Here is a 15,270-nt window from a genome sequence, read left to right as displayed (position 1 = left end):
AATTTAAATTTTAAAATGTCATGTTAAACGTTAATTCTAGATTTTCAATTTTATAATTTCATGCCAAGGCTTCTTTCTTATGATTCCCATAACTGTTTAAAATTGTACTTTGATGTAATTTTGTAGCGCCTCCGTAGCTCAGTCGGTAGAGACTAAGCCCTTTGATCGGAAAAACCTAGGTTTGTTTCCCGTCAGTGACATGAGGAACCTTTATCTGGTCTCCTTCAACTAAAGGTGAGTTAGCCGGTCTCATACAGTAGGGAGTTTTTTCATCCCCCAGAACAGGCAAACCGGTCCCACGAACACACGCATCTACAGACATAGGGTTAACCACCTTATCCTTGGGACGGGTACGGTTTGGAAGAGCTAAGAACAGCTCTGTAACAGGCTGCTATGCCTAATATGTAAAAAGAACAAGTAGTAATTTTGCATGTGCTTTATGTATGGTTCCTACCAATCTCTTGTGTTCTATCAAGAATGTAAGATTTTCTGCTGTCGTTTGTTTAGTTGGAGTGTGAAGGTGGTGGTGTTTTGGGAGGGGGGGGGTCAATCATTTTGCCCTGAAATCAATATAGCAAACCTAGCACTATAAACTACTCTCGTCCCTAGGAATTTGCTAGAGCAAGCATATATCTGCAAATCATATATTCTGACCAATTCGCAGGGATGAAACCCTGCCACCTCTGTATATGACTGGCTAACTCACCTGCAGCTGAAAAGACCTTATTAAAAAAAAGTTCTTTACATAGACACTAGGCAGAAGGTTCAACTTGTTGACTACTCTGAATATCTATCATTCTTATATAGTTAACCCCCCCCCTTTCTCCCAATAAAAGAGAAGTAACGAAATTTTTTTTTCATACGAAACCATTCCGAAGATAATGCAGGAGTGATTTCACAGGCACTCTTAAATGTTCATTTAATTTTACAAAGTATCTTCATTTTTTCTATAAACAACGTATCAGTCACAGATTATGATTAATTCAAGAAATTTAAAGGTGATATCCAGAGAGGAATGGACAAAAAAAAAAAAAAAAAAAAAAAAAAAAGTTCCATTTGATCCACAATAATTGTTTAATACATATGACTACTGATACATACTTGATACTCCAAATGAATTCCTATGGCATGCTTATTTTCTTGCTGTTATTCTCTGACCCATATATTATCAAAATATGGGTCTTTAGATATATGATCATGAGACATAAAAAATGAAATGTATGAAAGTGTTTCCAGTAACCATGTGATTAAACATTCTCAAATCTGCAAGAATATAGAACGTCATGTAAAATTTTTAAACAGCATTACAGTACTCTGCAGAAAAATAAAATTTATTTAAGTACATGTTTAACATCATAAACATCAACTTTACTTTTAATACATACATGATTCATATAAACTTATTTCTAATTAACTCCTGACGGTAAACAAACTATTCACATAAAATCAGGTGCTTGGTCTCTAATAAAATTATGTACTTTCATATAACAAACGAGTTAACTAATCGTGATTTTAAAAACATAAAATACTCCACTGCCTGCACATTTTTTTTTTAATGTAAACAAAACCCTTAAACTTCATTCTGTTCTGGAATGCTTTAATAAACCATGGCAAAAAAATCTTATAAATACAAATCTTAACTCTTTGATTCAAAGTATAAAAAAAGGGACAGAAAAACTGAAAAGGAAAGGATACAAAATTTGGCACTTAACAATTCATTTCACTTTTGATATATAGGCTACTGCTCATTTTAAAACTTTTGATATAGAATTCAAAAGACCATTTTATAATTATATTTGTAAAGGTTATATAACATGCAAATTTTTATAAAATAAAATAGTCTGTAAAAGGAATGGCTACATAAATATTCTTTTGGAAACATGTAAATATTTCCAAAGTGCTTCCAAAATCAGTTTTCTGGCTGATGACATCCATGTGAAATATTTAAAAAAATATACATGTTCACAACCCATTTAAGTGCAACATAGAAAATTTTCATGAATTCTTTATCGGCACTGAGAATGGTTCGTCATTTGTCCAATGGAGTTTTGCAACTGATGCTTAATTGCTCCCATTAAAAAAAAAAATTAAACATTCCAAGTTCAGAATAATTTCTTTTCGTACCTAAAAAAAAGAAAAAATCTGAAGGATTAAAATTGATTACATATATACAATTTAAGTTAGCTGTGAAAGCTTAGAAAACAGTACTGAAAGAATCACGCATCAAGAATTTTTTCCCCTTCTCATTAGCATATATAATTATTAGTTGTTTTTTCTTATTTCAAGAAAATGATATAGTATAGATAAAATTTTATTTTTTACTGAAGTAAAAAAAAGATTTTAAATAATTTTTTTAAAATTTGATATTCTAAGTGTGTATATATATATATATATATATATATATATATATATATATATATACAGAATTGAAAATATTTACAAATTACTAAGAGAAAATGACTCAAGCTAAACTGAAATGATTGACATGTACCTTCAAGGAGATGCGCAGAATATTAATAACAGTACTACATAATAATAGTGATGTCTTCTACTTACATCTCTATTTTCAAATCGATAGTACATGTTAATTACATCACAACTAACTTCCTATCAACAATTTTCCTCCAAATTTATCAAAACTTCAAGTATTATCAGATCTTATTTTTTTTGTCTTCAAACACTTTTTACTGTGTTAATCCAGTAGATCTTGGTCATCCTCTGATCTTTCTCTTCTCAAAGAACACTTGTTTAGATAACCTTTTTCTCTCCATTCTGTTTAAGTGACCATACCACCTGAGATTAGATCTGCTAACACATTTGTAAATGCTAACAATATCAAGTTCTTTTCTGATATCCTTATTTTCAATATCATACTGCCACTGATGCCATCTGTTCGCTACCCTAATCTTTCTCAGAACTCTCATATCTGTAGTCTCCAGTATTTGATCAAGTGTTTTATTTGATTATACCAGAGAATGTGCAGAATATTAACAATAGTACCACATAATAATGATAGTAATGTCTTCCACTTACGTCTCAATTTTCAAATCGATAGTATCCAACCAGTTTAATGTTTTGACTAATTTCTCTTTTATTTCATATAAATCTATTCAGTTGGCTTTCTACCATATCAACTTAGTTAATTCTATGGTCTACTTCAATATTTAATTTGTCATTTTCAACCAAAAATTATGCCTAAATAGCTGAAATGTTTTACTTGTTCTATAGGTTCAGCATTCAGGGTGCAGATGATGTTTTCAATGTTTCAACACTTGGAAATGTCCATTTTCATTGTCTTTTTAATGCTGATTTTCATACCAAATTTATTACAGCAGTTTTTCAGTTTTGTTAGAAAATCCTGGACACTTGTACTGAATTTTTTTAGGAATATAACATCATCTGCATTTTGATGTCAGGTTTAATGCCCACTTGGCTTCATAATGTGATCAATACAGATGAATAACAATGGAGGTAATGTGTACCATTGTCTCATACCTGATTTAACAAACTATCTTCCTCTACCTGCCTTCAATTTCAACTGCTGACTTACAACTCAAAAATATAGATTAAGTACTGCTCAATAAAATTGTCCTATTCACACCATAACCAGCATTCTGAACAGCTATCTCTATACAAGGATTTGGTATATCCTCATCAGTAATGCCATGTGCAAATGTGGTCCCCTGTTTCGAGGTGATGCAGATACAGCGAAGAAAATGCAAAGGAGTGTTAAATTAAAGATGCCAAGGAATTATATTCTTGGCTTCATCCTTTATCCAAATGTAAGCAAACAAAGCATTCTGAACAGCTCTTCTCTTGGAACCTTGTCATATGCTTTTTCCAGATTTACAAAGCTTAAATATTAGATCCTTGTTATATTCCCATGATTTCTTAACAATATGTCAAGTGAAAATCTGATCTTAACCTCAATTCAGCCTGAACCCAGCTTGTTCTTCTCCAAGCTTCCCTTTACACAATTTTTCTTGGTCTTTTCTCAAATATTATTATTAGTATTATTATTAAATATACTTGCATGAATAAATCTTATCAAGAACACAGAGAAATTCTTCTGTAATTCTCATACTGTTTTATTGGACAATTATTTATAATCTAAGTTTTGCCTATGCTAACCACTATCTTTCACTTAATTTTATATTAACCCAGACATAATGAAAAAAAAAAATATATATATATATATATAATGAATTATGTGAAAATTTCAAATACTTACGAATGTAAACCATGAACTCCACCTTCAGCCTGAGCTGAAAGGGTTCGCCTTTCAAATCTTAATTTTCCAGAATACATTTGTTCCCTGAAAGCAAGCATATCATTAATAACTATAAAGACAAACTAGCACAACAAACATCAACAACTGTGTGCATTCGATGAAATTAAAGAAGCATTTTGAGCTGCATCTTTAATTAAAAAACACACTAACTCTTCAATTTAAATGATACTCTTTGTATAATTATTCTGAGAAAGGAAAAATACACACACACACACAGGAGGGGGGGGGTATGGAAAGTTCTGATAAACATCTAGAACAAAAATGATATTAAAGCAACTGATATAACCACAATGAAAGAAAAAGAACAAATTATTGCAATTTGATGAAACATAGGGGTTAAATGGTTTCAAGATATGTTCTTTCTTGTGGTTATATCAGTTACTTTAGTATCACTTTTGTTTTAAGTGTTTATCAGAACTTTCCAGATTCCCTCGTGTGTGTGTGTGTGGCAATTTGACCTTTGAAATGAATTAGCATTTTTGTATATGCAGAGAACAGTGCTTTTTGTCTACAAAATAGCTAACTTTACTACAAGCTGCAATAAGCATAATATGAATAAAAGCAAGTAATATTTTGTATTTATATGCGTGATTACCACTCATGAAAAGTTATGAACTTATAGCACATTAGTACTGTGAATAGGTTAAAACAGTGGTTCCCAAACTGTGCTCTGCGAAACATTCTAATATTTTCACTGAAATAACTGCACACTGCAACTTGGGTAGGCCTATATTCTGACTTTGGATACTGTGAAAAAATCCTGATACACTAAGGGCACTGTGAACCAAAAAAGTTTGAGAACAACTGGGCTAAAGTTTAGAAATTGTTTAATATATTTTGTTTGTTTATATTTTTTACATTTTTTGCTTTAGAGAACTAATGTGGAACTTTTTTTTGAAGCCATTTCAGGGCTCCAATAAGCAGGACAATGGTGTTGCACTGGGTGAAATCTCCCACCTAAAGATGTTCACAAAACTCCATAACCCACAGTGGTGGGATTTGAACAAGTGGCCTGCTGGTGCAGAGTAGATATATTAAGGATGTGGTTTTGTTTTTATTATTGTTAATAACCCTTCAAAGAGTAACTTTGGTGTTGGGGAGGGAGGAGAGGAATCCTGTAAATAGTCCAATGTTCTCCTCAAAACCATCTTAATACATTTTTGGAGCAATACATTTACTTCAAGTATTTTCCAGAATATGCAACAGTAATTTGCAACTTGTTTAATACTACTGTTGTCCTAGATAGACCAGTATCTCACAGGAAAATTGAAATAGTTGACTAACTAAAGCAAACTTGTAGGGATAAGGAATAGTTTGTCATATTGGATTATCTGCAATAATAAATTTCCTTTGTGTAATGAATAGCACTCAGCTGAGAACTTGTTACAAACCACATAAAAAATTGGCATCTCTTATCTGCTCCACCAAAGACCAGCCACTTCCCCTAGACCTACCTGGAGTATACCAGGTCCCTTGTAGTTGCAACCTGTTCTACTATGGCCAAACAGGCAGGACAGCTAATATCAGGATATCTGAACATAAGGACTATATCCAGTTCCACCAATACAACCACTCAGGACTTGCTGACCATGCTTTGGACACCCACCACAAAATATGCTGGAAGAAAGCTACTTTACACTGCAGCAAGTATAAATATGAGATTATTCCTGGAATCAACCTCAGCTCTTAAAAAACTCTCCAAATCTCAACAAATTTGGATGCATGAGACTGCCCCAAATATGAGAAGCTTGCATTCTAAGAACATCAGCCCAACAGCCAAGACAACCCAATTTAGCCCACTAGGGGCACCAGGACTCTAGGACCAACTTCAGTTGTTTTCTTCAGAAATATTTGCTTAGTGTTATTGCCTGCATGCATATATCATTATTTTGTGATCCCTGAAGATGACAATGTAACATTACCGAAATATAGGAAGTATTAATTAAAGTTTTTAATTAATATTCTAGTGTATGTTGTCTTTCCCTAAAATCTGACAGTTATGTATTACCAAAAGTTTATCTACAAGAAGAAAGAAATATCTGGTATACCTCTCAAACAAAATACAAGTGGATAACGTGGTTTTCAAACTGGATGCTTAAGGATCAATACACCAAGCATACTTGTCTTAGATCTTTTGCTAACGGTACTTAAAAAATGATGTGACTGCACATATTCTTGTGTTTCTTTATTCATAATTTGAATTTAAAAATAACAACCATCATTCTATATTTATCAGTTAAAAGGGAAAAAAAATTTCAAAAAATTAGCTTACTTCAAATCTTGAATGCTACGTGATCCAATATCCTGACAACCATGTTTAATTCCTGATATGAGATACGGGACATATCTATGGATTGATCCCTTGTCTGGAATGGTGCCAGATACTCCTTGAGCTACTCTGACTTTATCCTCATCACTGAAATACAAGTACCAATACTATTTAGTACTTAAAATATGGAAAGAAAAAAACAGAAAAAAAAAACCTACATGACTAAACCTTTAGTATTCTGTTTAGATACCAAATTGAGTCTTCAAGATCAATTATCCTTACCTTGTAAAATACCTATCTCGACTGCCATGACCTTCTCGGGAATCCATTGCATCAAGAGACCCCATACCTCTATATTTCTTTAATCTTACCCCATCAGAGAAAAAGTACTCTCCAGGAGATTCTGTTGTGCCAGCAACCATAGAACCCATCATAACTGAAAATATTTGAACATGTTACTTCATAAAAGGAATGAAGAAAGCAGCGGCTGAAAAAAATTTCTAGAAGAGCATAATTCAACACAAATTAAATATATAACTACAATGACACATCATCTGTCTATCTGTGAAGTTTGTAGGTAACGATTGGAGAGATTCAATATGTCCCTTGTAGAAATTGCTGCAACTCAAAAATGTCAATAAGCATGTCTTGATATTAGATAAAAACTGATTTGAGAGTGAAATTTCTTTACACTCAAGAATTTTGTTTCCATGCATCTCCATTGTGGTCTCTGGACTTGACAAAATCTGCATTTCATCTTTGATTACGCAGAAATTAATCTTTTAGATAATTTTTTGCTTTAAATATGTCTAGTGCTCATGTTTTAGAACATGAGCACTAGACATATTTATATAACTTTCACAGCTTAGACATGTAAAAAAAATTATCCAGAATTTTATTCAAAAACTTCAATATATATTTCATAATCAACATCATCATCAGTCTTGGGACTGATAGCTCAGCAGCAATTTCCTCCATTCTGCTCTGTCATTGTCTTTCTTTTTAACCTCCTGGTAACTCCTCAAACCCATGCTGTCTTTGACTTGGTCAAGAAAGCTCTTCCTTGGTCTGCCTCTTCTTCTTTTCCCCTCTATTTTGCCTTCAGTTATTCTTTTCAGAAGTCCATCATGTCGAAGTAATGTCCAAATATGTCCAAACCACCTATCCCTTCTAATTTTGATCGATTTAATTTAGAGTTCTTGTTGGTTTGATTTTTTTTTGTCCATTTTATTTTGTTCATGCAGCGCCAGCACCATATCTCAAAAGCCTCCAACCTTCTTACATCTTCTCTGCCTAGAATCCAGGTTTCACATCCATACAGTGCAATGCTCCATATCAATGTCTTTACTAATTTTTTTTTCAATTGTAGGTTGAGGTTTCCTGTTAAAATGCTTTTCATCTTAAAGAATTGGGATTTTGTGTTGTTTATTCTTGATCTTATGTCTTCTCTTGTTCTGCCATCTTCTGTTATTAGGCTTCCTAAATATTTAAAGCTTTTCACTTGTTTTATTTGTTCCCTGCTGATGTCTATGCGCTTTGTATTGATAGGGATTTTGCCTGTAACAATGATTTTAGTTGTTGATTTTCATTATATATTTTTCTGTGTTGATTTTCATTATATATTTTTCAAAGTTATTATTTAGTAATTCTAGCATTGTTTATAACGTTCTTCTGTTTTCTGCTACAAGAGCTATGTCATCAGCAAATCTTATACACATGACTTGCTCACCATTTATCTTTACACCACTATTTATTTTATCTTTAGTTTCCTGAATGGCCTTTTCAATACATATAAATTAAATAAAAGTGGTGAACGTATACATCCTTGTCTTACTCCACTCCTTATATTTACTATTTTCTCCTTATCATTGATTTTAATCCGTCCATTTTGATTTTTATAAATTTGATAAATTATTTTCCTATCCCTCAAATCTATGCCGATATTAGTTAGACAATTTAGGAGTATTTGCTGGTTTACTTTATCAAACGCTATTTTGACTAAGGTCTAATCTTCTCTCTATTATTGTTCTTAAACAGAGTATTGCCTCTCTTGTTCCTTTATTTTTCTCTTTATTTTGCCTCTCTTGTTCCTATATTTCATAATAATGAGTCATAAATCATGCATACATTAGCTCGTGTCTCAGTTAGGGCTAAAGAAGTATATGAGTATATGATTACAAATAAGCAGTTTCAAATAAGTGGGAGGAAAAGACCACTATGTCTTGATGTTGGATAAAAATTGTCTGATTGCAAGTGGAATTTCTTTAAACTCAAGAATTCTGATGTTTGACAGTGGTTCAAAAAAGATGTTTCAAAATGATATCTAAAATGGGCGATATTAAAAGTACACTCATGAGCCAAAACATTATGACCACCTACCTAGTAGCATGATGCACCTCCTTTGACCACCTACCTAGTAGCATGATGCACCTCCTTTGGCCAAGATCTTGGCATTGACTCCACCAGACCACAGGAAGTGTCCTAGGTATTCCAGACCAACCAGACAGAATATCATTCCAGAGGTCAGCTAACGAGTAAGGCACTGACATCGAATGAATGATGCTGCATTCCACATGATACCAAAAATGTTCAGTGGTATTCAAATAAGTAGAATTAGGCATCCACCTTGTATATTCTCTTTGAACCATATTAGATTAAAATGCAAGCCTTGTGACACAAAGCATTATCTTGCTGGAAGAGTCCAGATCCATCAGGTCATAATGTCACCATATAGGGCAATACCTGGTCTGAAACAATCCACAGGCAAGAATTAGTAGTTCATATATGTTTAATGGGAATGAGAAGACCCAGTCCTGTGCAATGAGAATAATCCTCATACCAGGATATACTGCCACCACCTATTTTCAGCTAATCATGCAGTTTGTTTGGCTAGAAATAGGCTCAATGGTAATGTTTTAACCTCATGAGTGCAGAATGCAAGGTACATATTAAGTTGATGTATAATATGCCAATACATGTCATCTACATCTTTCCATGCAATTATCCCCCCCACCACCACCATCCAAGAGTAACAGCAAACTGTATATTTTGTCCTGTTGGCCTCTATTGCTCACTAAACTTCCTCAGATGCACTGCCTTTCACATCTTCAGGTGATGCACTCTTTTGGATTCAATTCATCTGCTATCATCAGCAGTAACTCTCATCCTATTCTCTATCCTTCCTGAAAATACTATGCTCCTCAGATTCTATTCCTATAACTGTATCTACTAAACTGTAGTATTCTCTTAGGCCCATATCTATATTTACACCTTGTACTAACTACCCGAACTCAATTCTGTTAACTGAGAAACTAGATTCTGCATTTTTTGTTCGTTTTCACACTCACTTCATGAGTGTCTGCAGAAGCATGATTACGTGCATGTGTGTGTGCGCATGCACACACACACACACACACACACACACACACACACACACACACACACACACACACACACCTGCATCCCAAATAACTAGCTTTCCTGACTTGCCACTTCCACTCAGTGAATTATGCTTTCTTGAAACACCTAACTTCAAATCCATTTAAGTGCAATCTAGCCTTGTATAATTCCTTCTGTCCATTAAATTTTGTGAACAAAAAGGTCTACAAATCTATACATCATTCCTTCTCACTTTTCATTTTGCTTCTTCCAACAACACCAATCACATTCCATATTTTATCAGCCTTTCAAAGTCATCAGCACCTGGCAAAACAACTTTCACACTTTAAATTTTTTGCATTATAAGAGCCTCACTGATATTATTAATCTTCACACCAAGAAAAGAAGTTTTATGCACACTCTTGTTAAGTACTCCTCTAAGCATAAAATCACAATACACACTCTCCTTAGTATACTTCTCTCACTTTCCCATAAGTTTTTTTTTCTTGCCTTACTCTTTTCTCTTCTCAGCTCTACAATTCACCTGATGTTTCTACAGTTGTTTGAGCTCATGTTTTGTCTTTAGAAGGACTTCACATAAGCAAACTATATCTTTTGTGAAATCCTCTTCATTCTCTTGACCTTCTACCACTGCACTTTCATCTGGCAAATGAAAGGAAGAATGACTATGGAAGGATAATTAATGAATGCTGATGATAGGGAGGTGAGAAAAGCAGAGAAAACAGTTGACTAAGTGACCAGTTTACAATTGTGTATCATCCAGTGACTCAGGATATTCTGCATTATCCTGAGTACTTCCTAAGTAAATATGACCATGGGATTAGATGGCATATCAGCCTGCATAAAATAGACTAACTAGGCTGAGTCTCAGATCTGGCAAAGTCTCAAGAGAGTATGAAGGCAAAAGAATTCCACTGCATAAATGGAGCTCCAAGACAAAGGGAACAAATCTCAGAAATGGCAATGGAAGAAGGTACTGTGAAAATGGTCAAAGAGAAAATTAAAAAAACGGTTGGATAAGAAAACAATACATGGGGACAGCATGGCATTGAAGGATAGGTTTTGCTTTAGCAATTTACTTTTTTTTTTTTTTTTTTTTTTTTTTTTTTTTTTTTTTATACAGTAGAGTGACAGCTGAGTTGGATAAGGGAAATAGCTATATGATATACTCCTGGATTTGGCAAAGGCATTTGACAGGATACCACATGGGAAAAGTGAAAAGTTATGGATTTTTTAATGAAAAGATTACAAACTCTATACTCATTGGTAGAATTGTACTTCAAGAAATTGAAGAAGCTAGGAAGTTGAAGTTCAAAGGGCATACTACAAAAAAAGTGAAGGCACAGGATTTGTTATTAAAAAGCAAAGATAAGGAACCGTTATCAATATTCCTTTTTATATGACTGACAGACATATCTGGATTACTGTGCACAGGTAATCCAAGTTTCTTGAGGATATAGTGGAGAGAATCCACAGGTGACCAAGCTTGTTGGCTGAAAAAGAAAGGGTCATGATCAAGATGTTTAAATTACTAAAAAGGTTTTATAAGACTAATATAAAGGAAAGTGCTTGGCTGAGGGGGATGGGGAATAAGGAGTAATTTCTGGAAATTGAATACAGCTGGTAAGGTCTTAGGTCTATTTTTTCGGCTTGAAGTGAATAATGAATGGAATGATTTGCCAGAGCTGCTGTGAGTGCTTTGTCAGTGAATGCATTCAAGTAGATAGTTTCTGAACCTCCCACAATGAGTCTTCAAACTATGGAGATCCTATGCAATAATAATGTAGGCACTGTTTCTCACCTGACAATCTCTAACACTATTAATCCCAAATCTACTAATTTCAATACTGTGCTTGCATTTAGGATGGAGCACCATAAGTCCCCCTAAAAATGCATGATGCTACTCTGAAGAGGAAAATCCAATTAACAGCTGACTCCTCTCATACTTTTGTCTTCTTGTTTCTACCTTTCTATATTTTCATAGGCACTGATTGGTTAATGCCAATCATTCCTTCACATCTTTAAAGTGAAAGCATATAAAAACACTAGCAGCTTCTGGCAAACATAGTACAGCTCAAACTTATCAGGCCAACTTCTTGTTTCAGTCCATCTAATTGTGTCCTTTGAAGTCTTAACACCATTTCCCATAAGTACTACAAACTCCATCTGCTCAGGATTCATAACCGGTTCCTACTTTCTCCCTCCATGTCAATGATGTGCTACAGGTTTTATAATCGCATGTGGATACACACTGCTATATGGGCACTGATTTAAACATTCTTCCTTAATTTTTAACTATTAGGGAAAAGCATAGTAAGCATCACTTTTAATCATTTGAAGAAAGGATAGCAAACATCCATTTTTTCATGGCAACATAAACTAGGTTTGCAGTATCAAGAAGTTTTTTTTTTTGTTCTCATACGATGTAGTCTCATGAGAACAACAGCTTTCAGCAAAGCATTAATTACAAGGCAATAAAAGATAAGCATACAGAATACTGGGCAGTCATTTAAAGTGGCAAGTACATTATCAAAAACAACTAATGGTGAGGATTGTATTCTCTTAAAATAAAAAAAGCAGTTTCAAAAGCAAACTTTATTTGGTTATGAAATAATGGATATTTATTTTACTTTCTCTGAAAATAATTTTTCAAAACCAAACTGCATTTTTTTTTTTTTTTTTTTTTAAATGCTCAATATCTTAAAATCTAAAGTATTGGATAACTGACAAAAGGTCACTCTCACAATTGACCTTTACAATTTTAATTTCAATATTTTATTCGTAACACTTATACACTGAATATTATACAGATTTATAAAACTAATTCTTACCAGCTGATGCACCTAATGAAAGGGCCTTGATTATATGTCCAACTGACTTAACTCCACCATCAGCTACAATAGGAACACCAAACTTCAGGGCATACTGGGCAACTTTGTATACAGCTGTAGCTTGTGGTCGACCACATGCCATCACTATGATAAAAGCACAATTTCAGGAAATTGATTATACACTAGCAAAATTTTAACTATAACAAAACAATTTCTATGCAAGATTTCACTAGGCTTTTTGACAAAACATAGCACACTAAAATACAATTATTACACGATCAAAAACCAAAGGATTATTTGGCAACAGGCTGCTGCCAAAACATTTTCCATGCTAATGCTACCTATTTTTTTTTTTTTTTATATGTAATTTGTGTATTCAAGGCAGCAAACAGTCAATGCATCATCATCATCTTATAACAGGCTGATACAATGACCATACCTTGAACAGACTGTCCATTTTCATAAAAAAAATGGAGTATTCCAATTGCTCCAAATAGGAATCTAGACACTTTCTCAAATATCAATAATAGTTTATATTTGATTATTTCAGCAAATAAGATTATTGTTTAGGTTTGGGTTGTGAATATGCACTTCACAGCTTTCTTTGTACAGTCTTTCCAGAAGAAAATAACCCTTGTGTACATCATACAGCACCATGGATGGTGAATTTTGGTACTCTTTTCCCTCAGATATCGCCTTCCACACGATGCACAATGTATTCCTTGTGTAACACTTTGGCTTTGTTAAACTGAATGCTGTGTTTTGTAGATAATGTGTGGCTTGCTAAACTGGATTTTTTGCATTCTTTAAGTGAAATGTATTCTTGATGTTTTTCAAGACGAATTTGTGCAGAACAGCCAGTTTATCCGTAATAACATAAGCCACAAGAACAGAGGATTCTGTAAACTCCAGAATAAGAAAGAGGAGGTTATTTATCTTTAGGAGAGATAAGGAAGGTATTTAGTTTGTGAACTGGATGGAAAGAGACTTGTAAGTCAATCTGTCAAAGTCATCTTGCTATTTTTTCTGAAAGTCCTTTAACATATGGAATACAAATTCTGGTAATTTCTTCTTGAGGTGGGTTAAGACAACTGCCATAATTACTGATTCTTTTATCGATAGTTTTTGTATTATAATTATTAGAGATAAAAGTAGTTCTAATAATAAAAGTTCTTTGTTTAGAACAGAATCTGTAGAACATGTTTTATGAACTCTGTCAACTAAAGATTTTATTACACCATATTTCTGACAAGGGTGATGATGTGAGTTAGAATCAATGTATTTACCACTCAGTTGGTTTTCTATATACTGAGAACTGAAGACTACCATTTGGTTGATGTAGAATAAGAATAAGAAAAGGAGAACAACAAAGAAGGACTGATGTGCACAACATCAGTCCCAACCAGCTGCGTTCTGCTGTTGAACACACTTTGCAGAGAATGCAGAATTATGCAAAAAGATATAGAAAAATTACTATATCTACATTGATACATCATACAGCAACCATGGATGGTGAATTTTGGAACTACTATTTTTCTCTCAGATATCACTTCCACATGATGCACAATGTATTCCTGCAAAGTTTTACAGCATTTGAATCACTGGAGGCACTCCACACGGTCTTAAACAGGGATACTTTAATTTTTTATCATCCTGTACATTTCACTTAAAGAATCCAACAAATCTGGTTTAGCATTATCTACTGTACTCTAGAGATTATATAAATTTTTGTGAGTATGGAGACTGATGTATGATCCGCATGACATTCCACATAGAATCTTGTTTCTAGGAGGCACTTACTGATTGAGAAACATTTCCCTGTGCTATTCTTATTCTCTTGTCTCTGTGACATGACTGAACTTTCTGTTCAGTCATGTCACAGAGACAAGAGAATAAGAATTTCTGTTGCTTGTGCAGCTACTGAGTGCACCTAGCAACAGGTTTCGACAACAAACTGCCATTTTCCCTCTTTCTGCTATGAGAATTAGTCATCGACTTACACCTGCCGAAGTGAGCACATGCACAAGCAGTTTGTCAGATTAGTTAGTGACAAAGTGAACAATGAAAGAGCTTGAAGAACAACATGTGTATGAAATTTTGCTGCAAACTTGGTAAAAATTTTACAGGGATATTTCAATTGCTTACCCAAGCATACGGGAGAACTGTATGAGCCGAACACAGTGCTATGAGTGGTTTAAGCCTCAATGGATGAGTCAGTCAAAGATCAAGGTGATGTTGGTTGTGTTTTTTGATTTGAAAGGCTGTCCATTATGGTATCTATACATCTGACCACATGGTACAAATTATGAATTTGTACCACGTGGTCAGATGGTAAACAAAGAGTTGTATCAGGATGTTTTAGCATGTTTGAGGGATGCTGTGTGCAGGAAGAGGCCTGAATTGTGGAAAAACCAGACTTGAATGTTGCACCACGACAATGCAGTCATCCGTATGGCAAAACATCAGATATCCATTGTGTC

At 33.9% G+C, this 15,270-nt stretch overlaps 1 protein-coding gene across 1 annotated transcript in view; it reads right to left on the bottom strand.

Annotated features, from left to right (window-relative positions):
• Nucleotides 1-1,313: 1,313 nt before the first annotated feature.
• ras (Inosine-5'-monophosphate dehydrogenase ras) overlaps nt 1,314-15,270 on the bottom strand; it is a 128,286-nt gene continuing 114,329 nt past the window's right edge. The window contains exons 10-14 of the mRNA XM_090392508.1: nt 12,791-12,934; nt 6,843-6,996; nt 6,564-6,707; nt 4,232-4,315; nt 1,314-2,124 (exon numbers count right to left, since the gene is read on the bottom strand). Coding sequence (XP_090248634.1) covers nt 2,103-2,124; nt 4,232-4,315; nt 6,564-6,707; nt 6,843-6,996; nt 12,791-12,934 — 548 coding nt within the window. The 3' untranslated portion in view covers nt 1,314-2,102. The remainder of the gene's footprint in view (nt 2,125-4,231; nt 4,316-6,563; nt 6,708-6,842; nt 6,997-12,790; nt 12,935-15,270) is intronic.

The sequence above is a fragment of the Typopeltis vanoorti genome, chromosome 5 (genome assembly GCF_054136105.1).
Source record: "Typopeltis vanoorti isolate ZY-2024b chromosome 5, IOZ_Tvanoo_1.0, whole genome shotgun sequence".
Lineage (NCBI taxonomy): Eukaryota > Metazoa > Arthropoda > Arachnida > Uropygi > Thelyphonidae > Typopeltis > Typopeltis vanoorti.
This window is presented reverse-complemented; position numbering and strand designations above follow the sequence as displayed.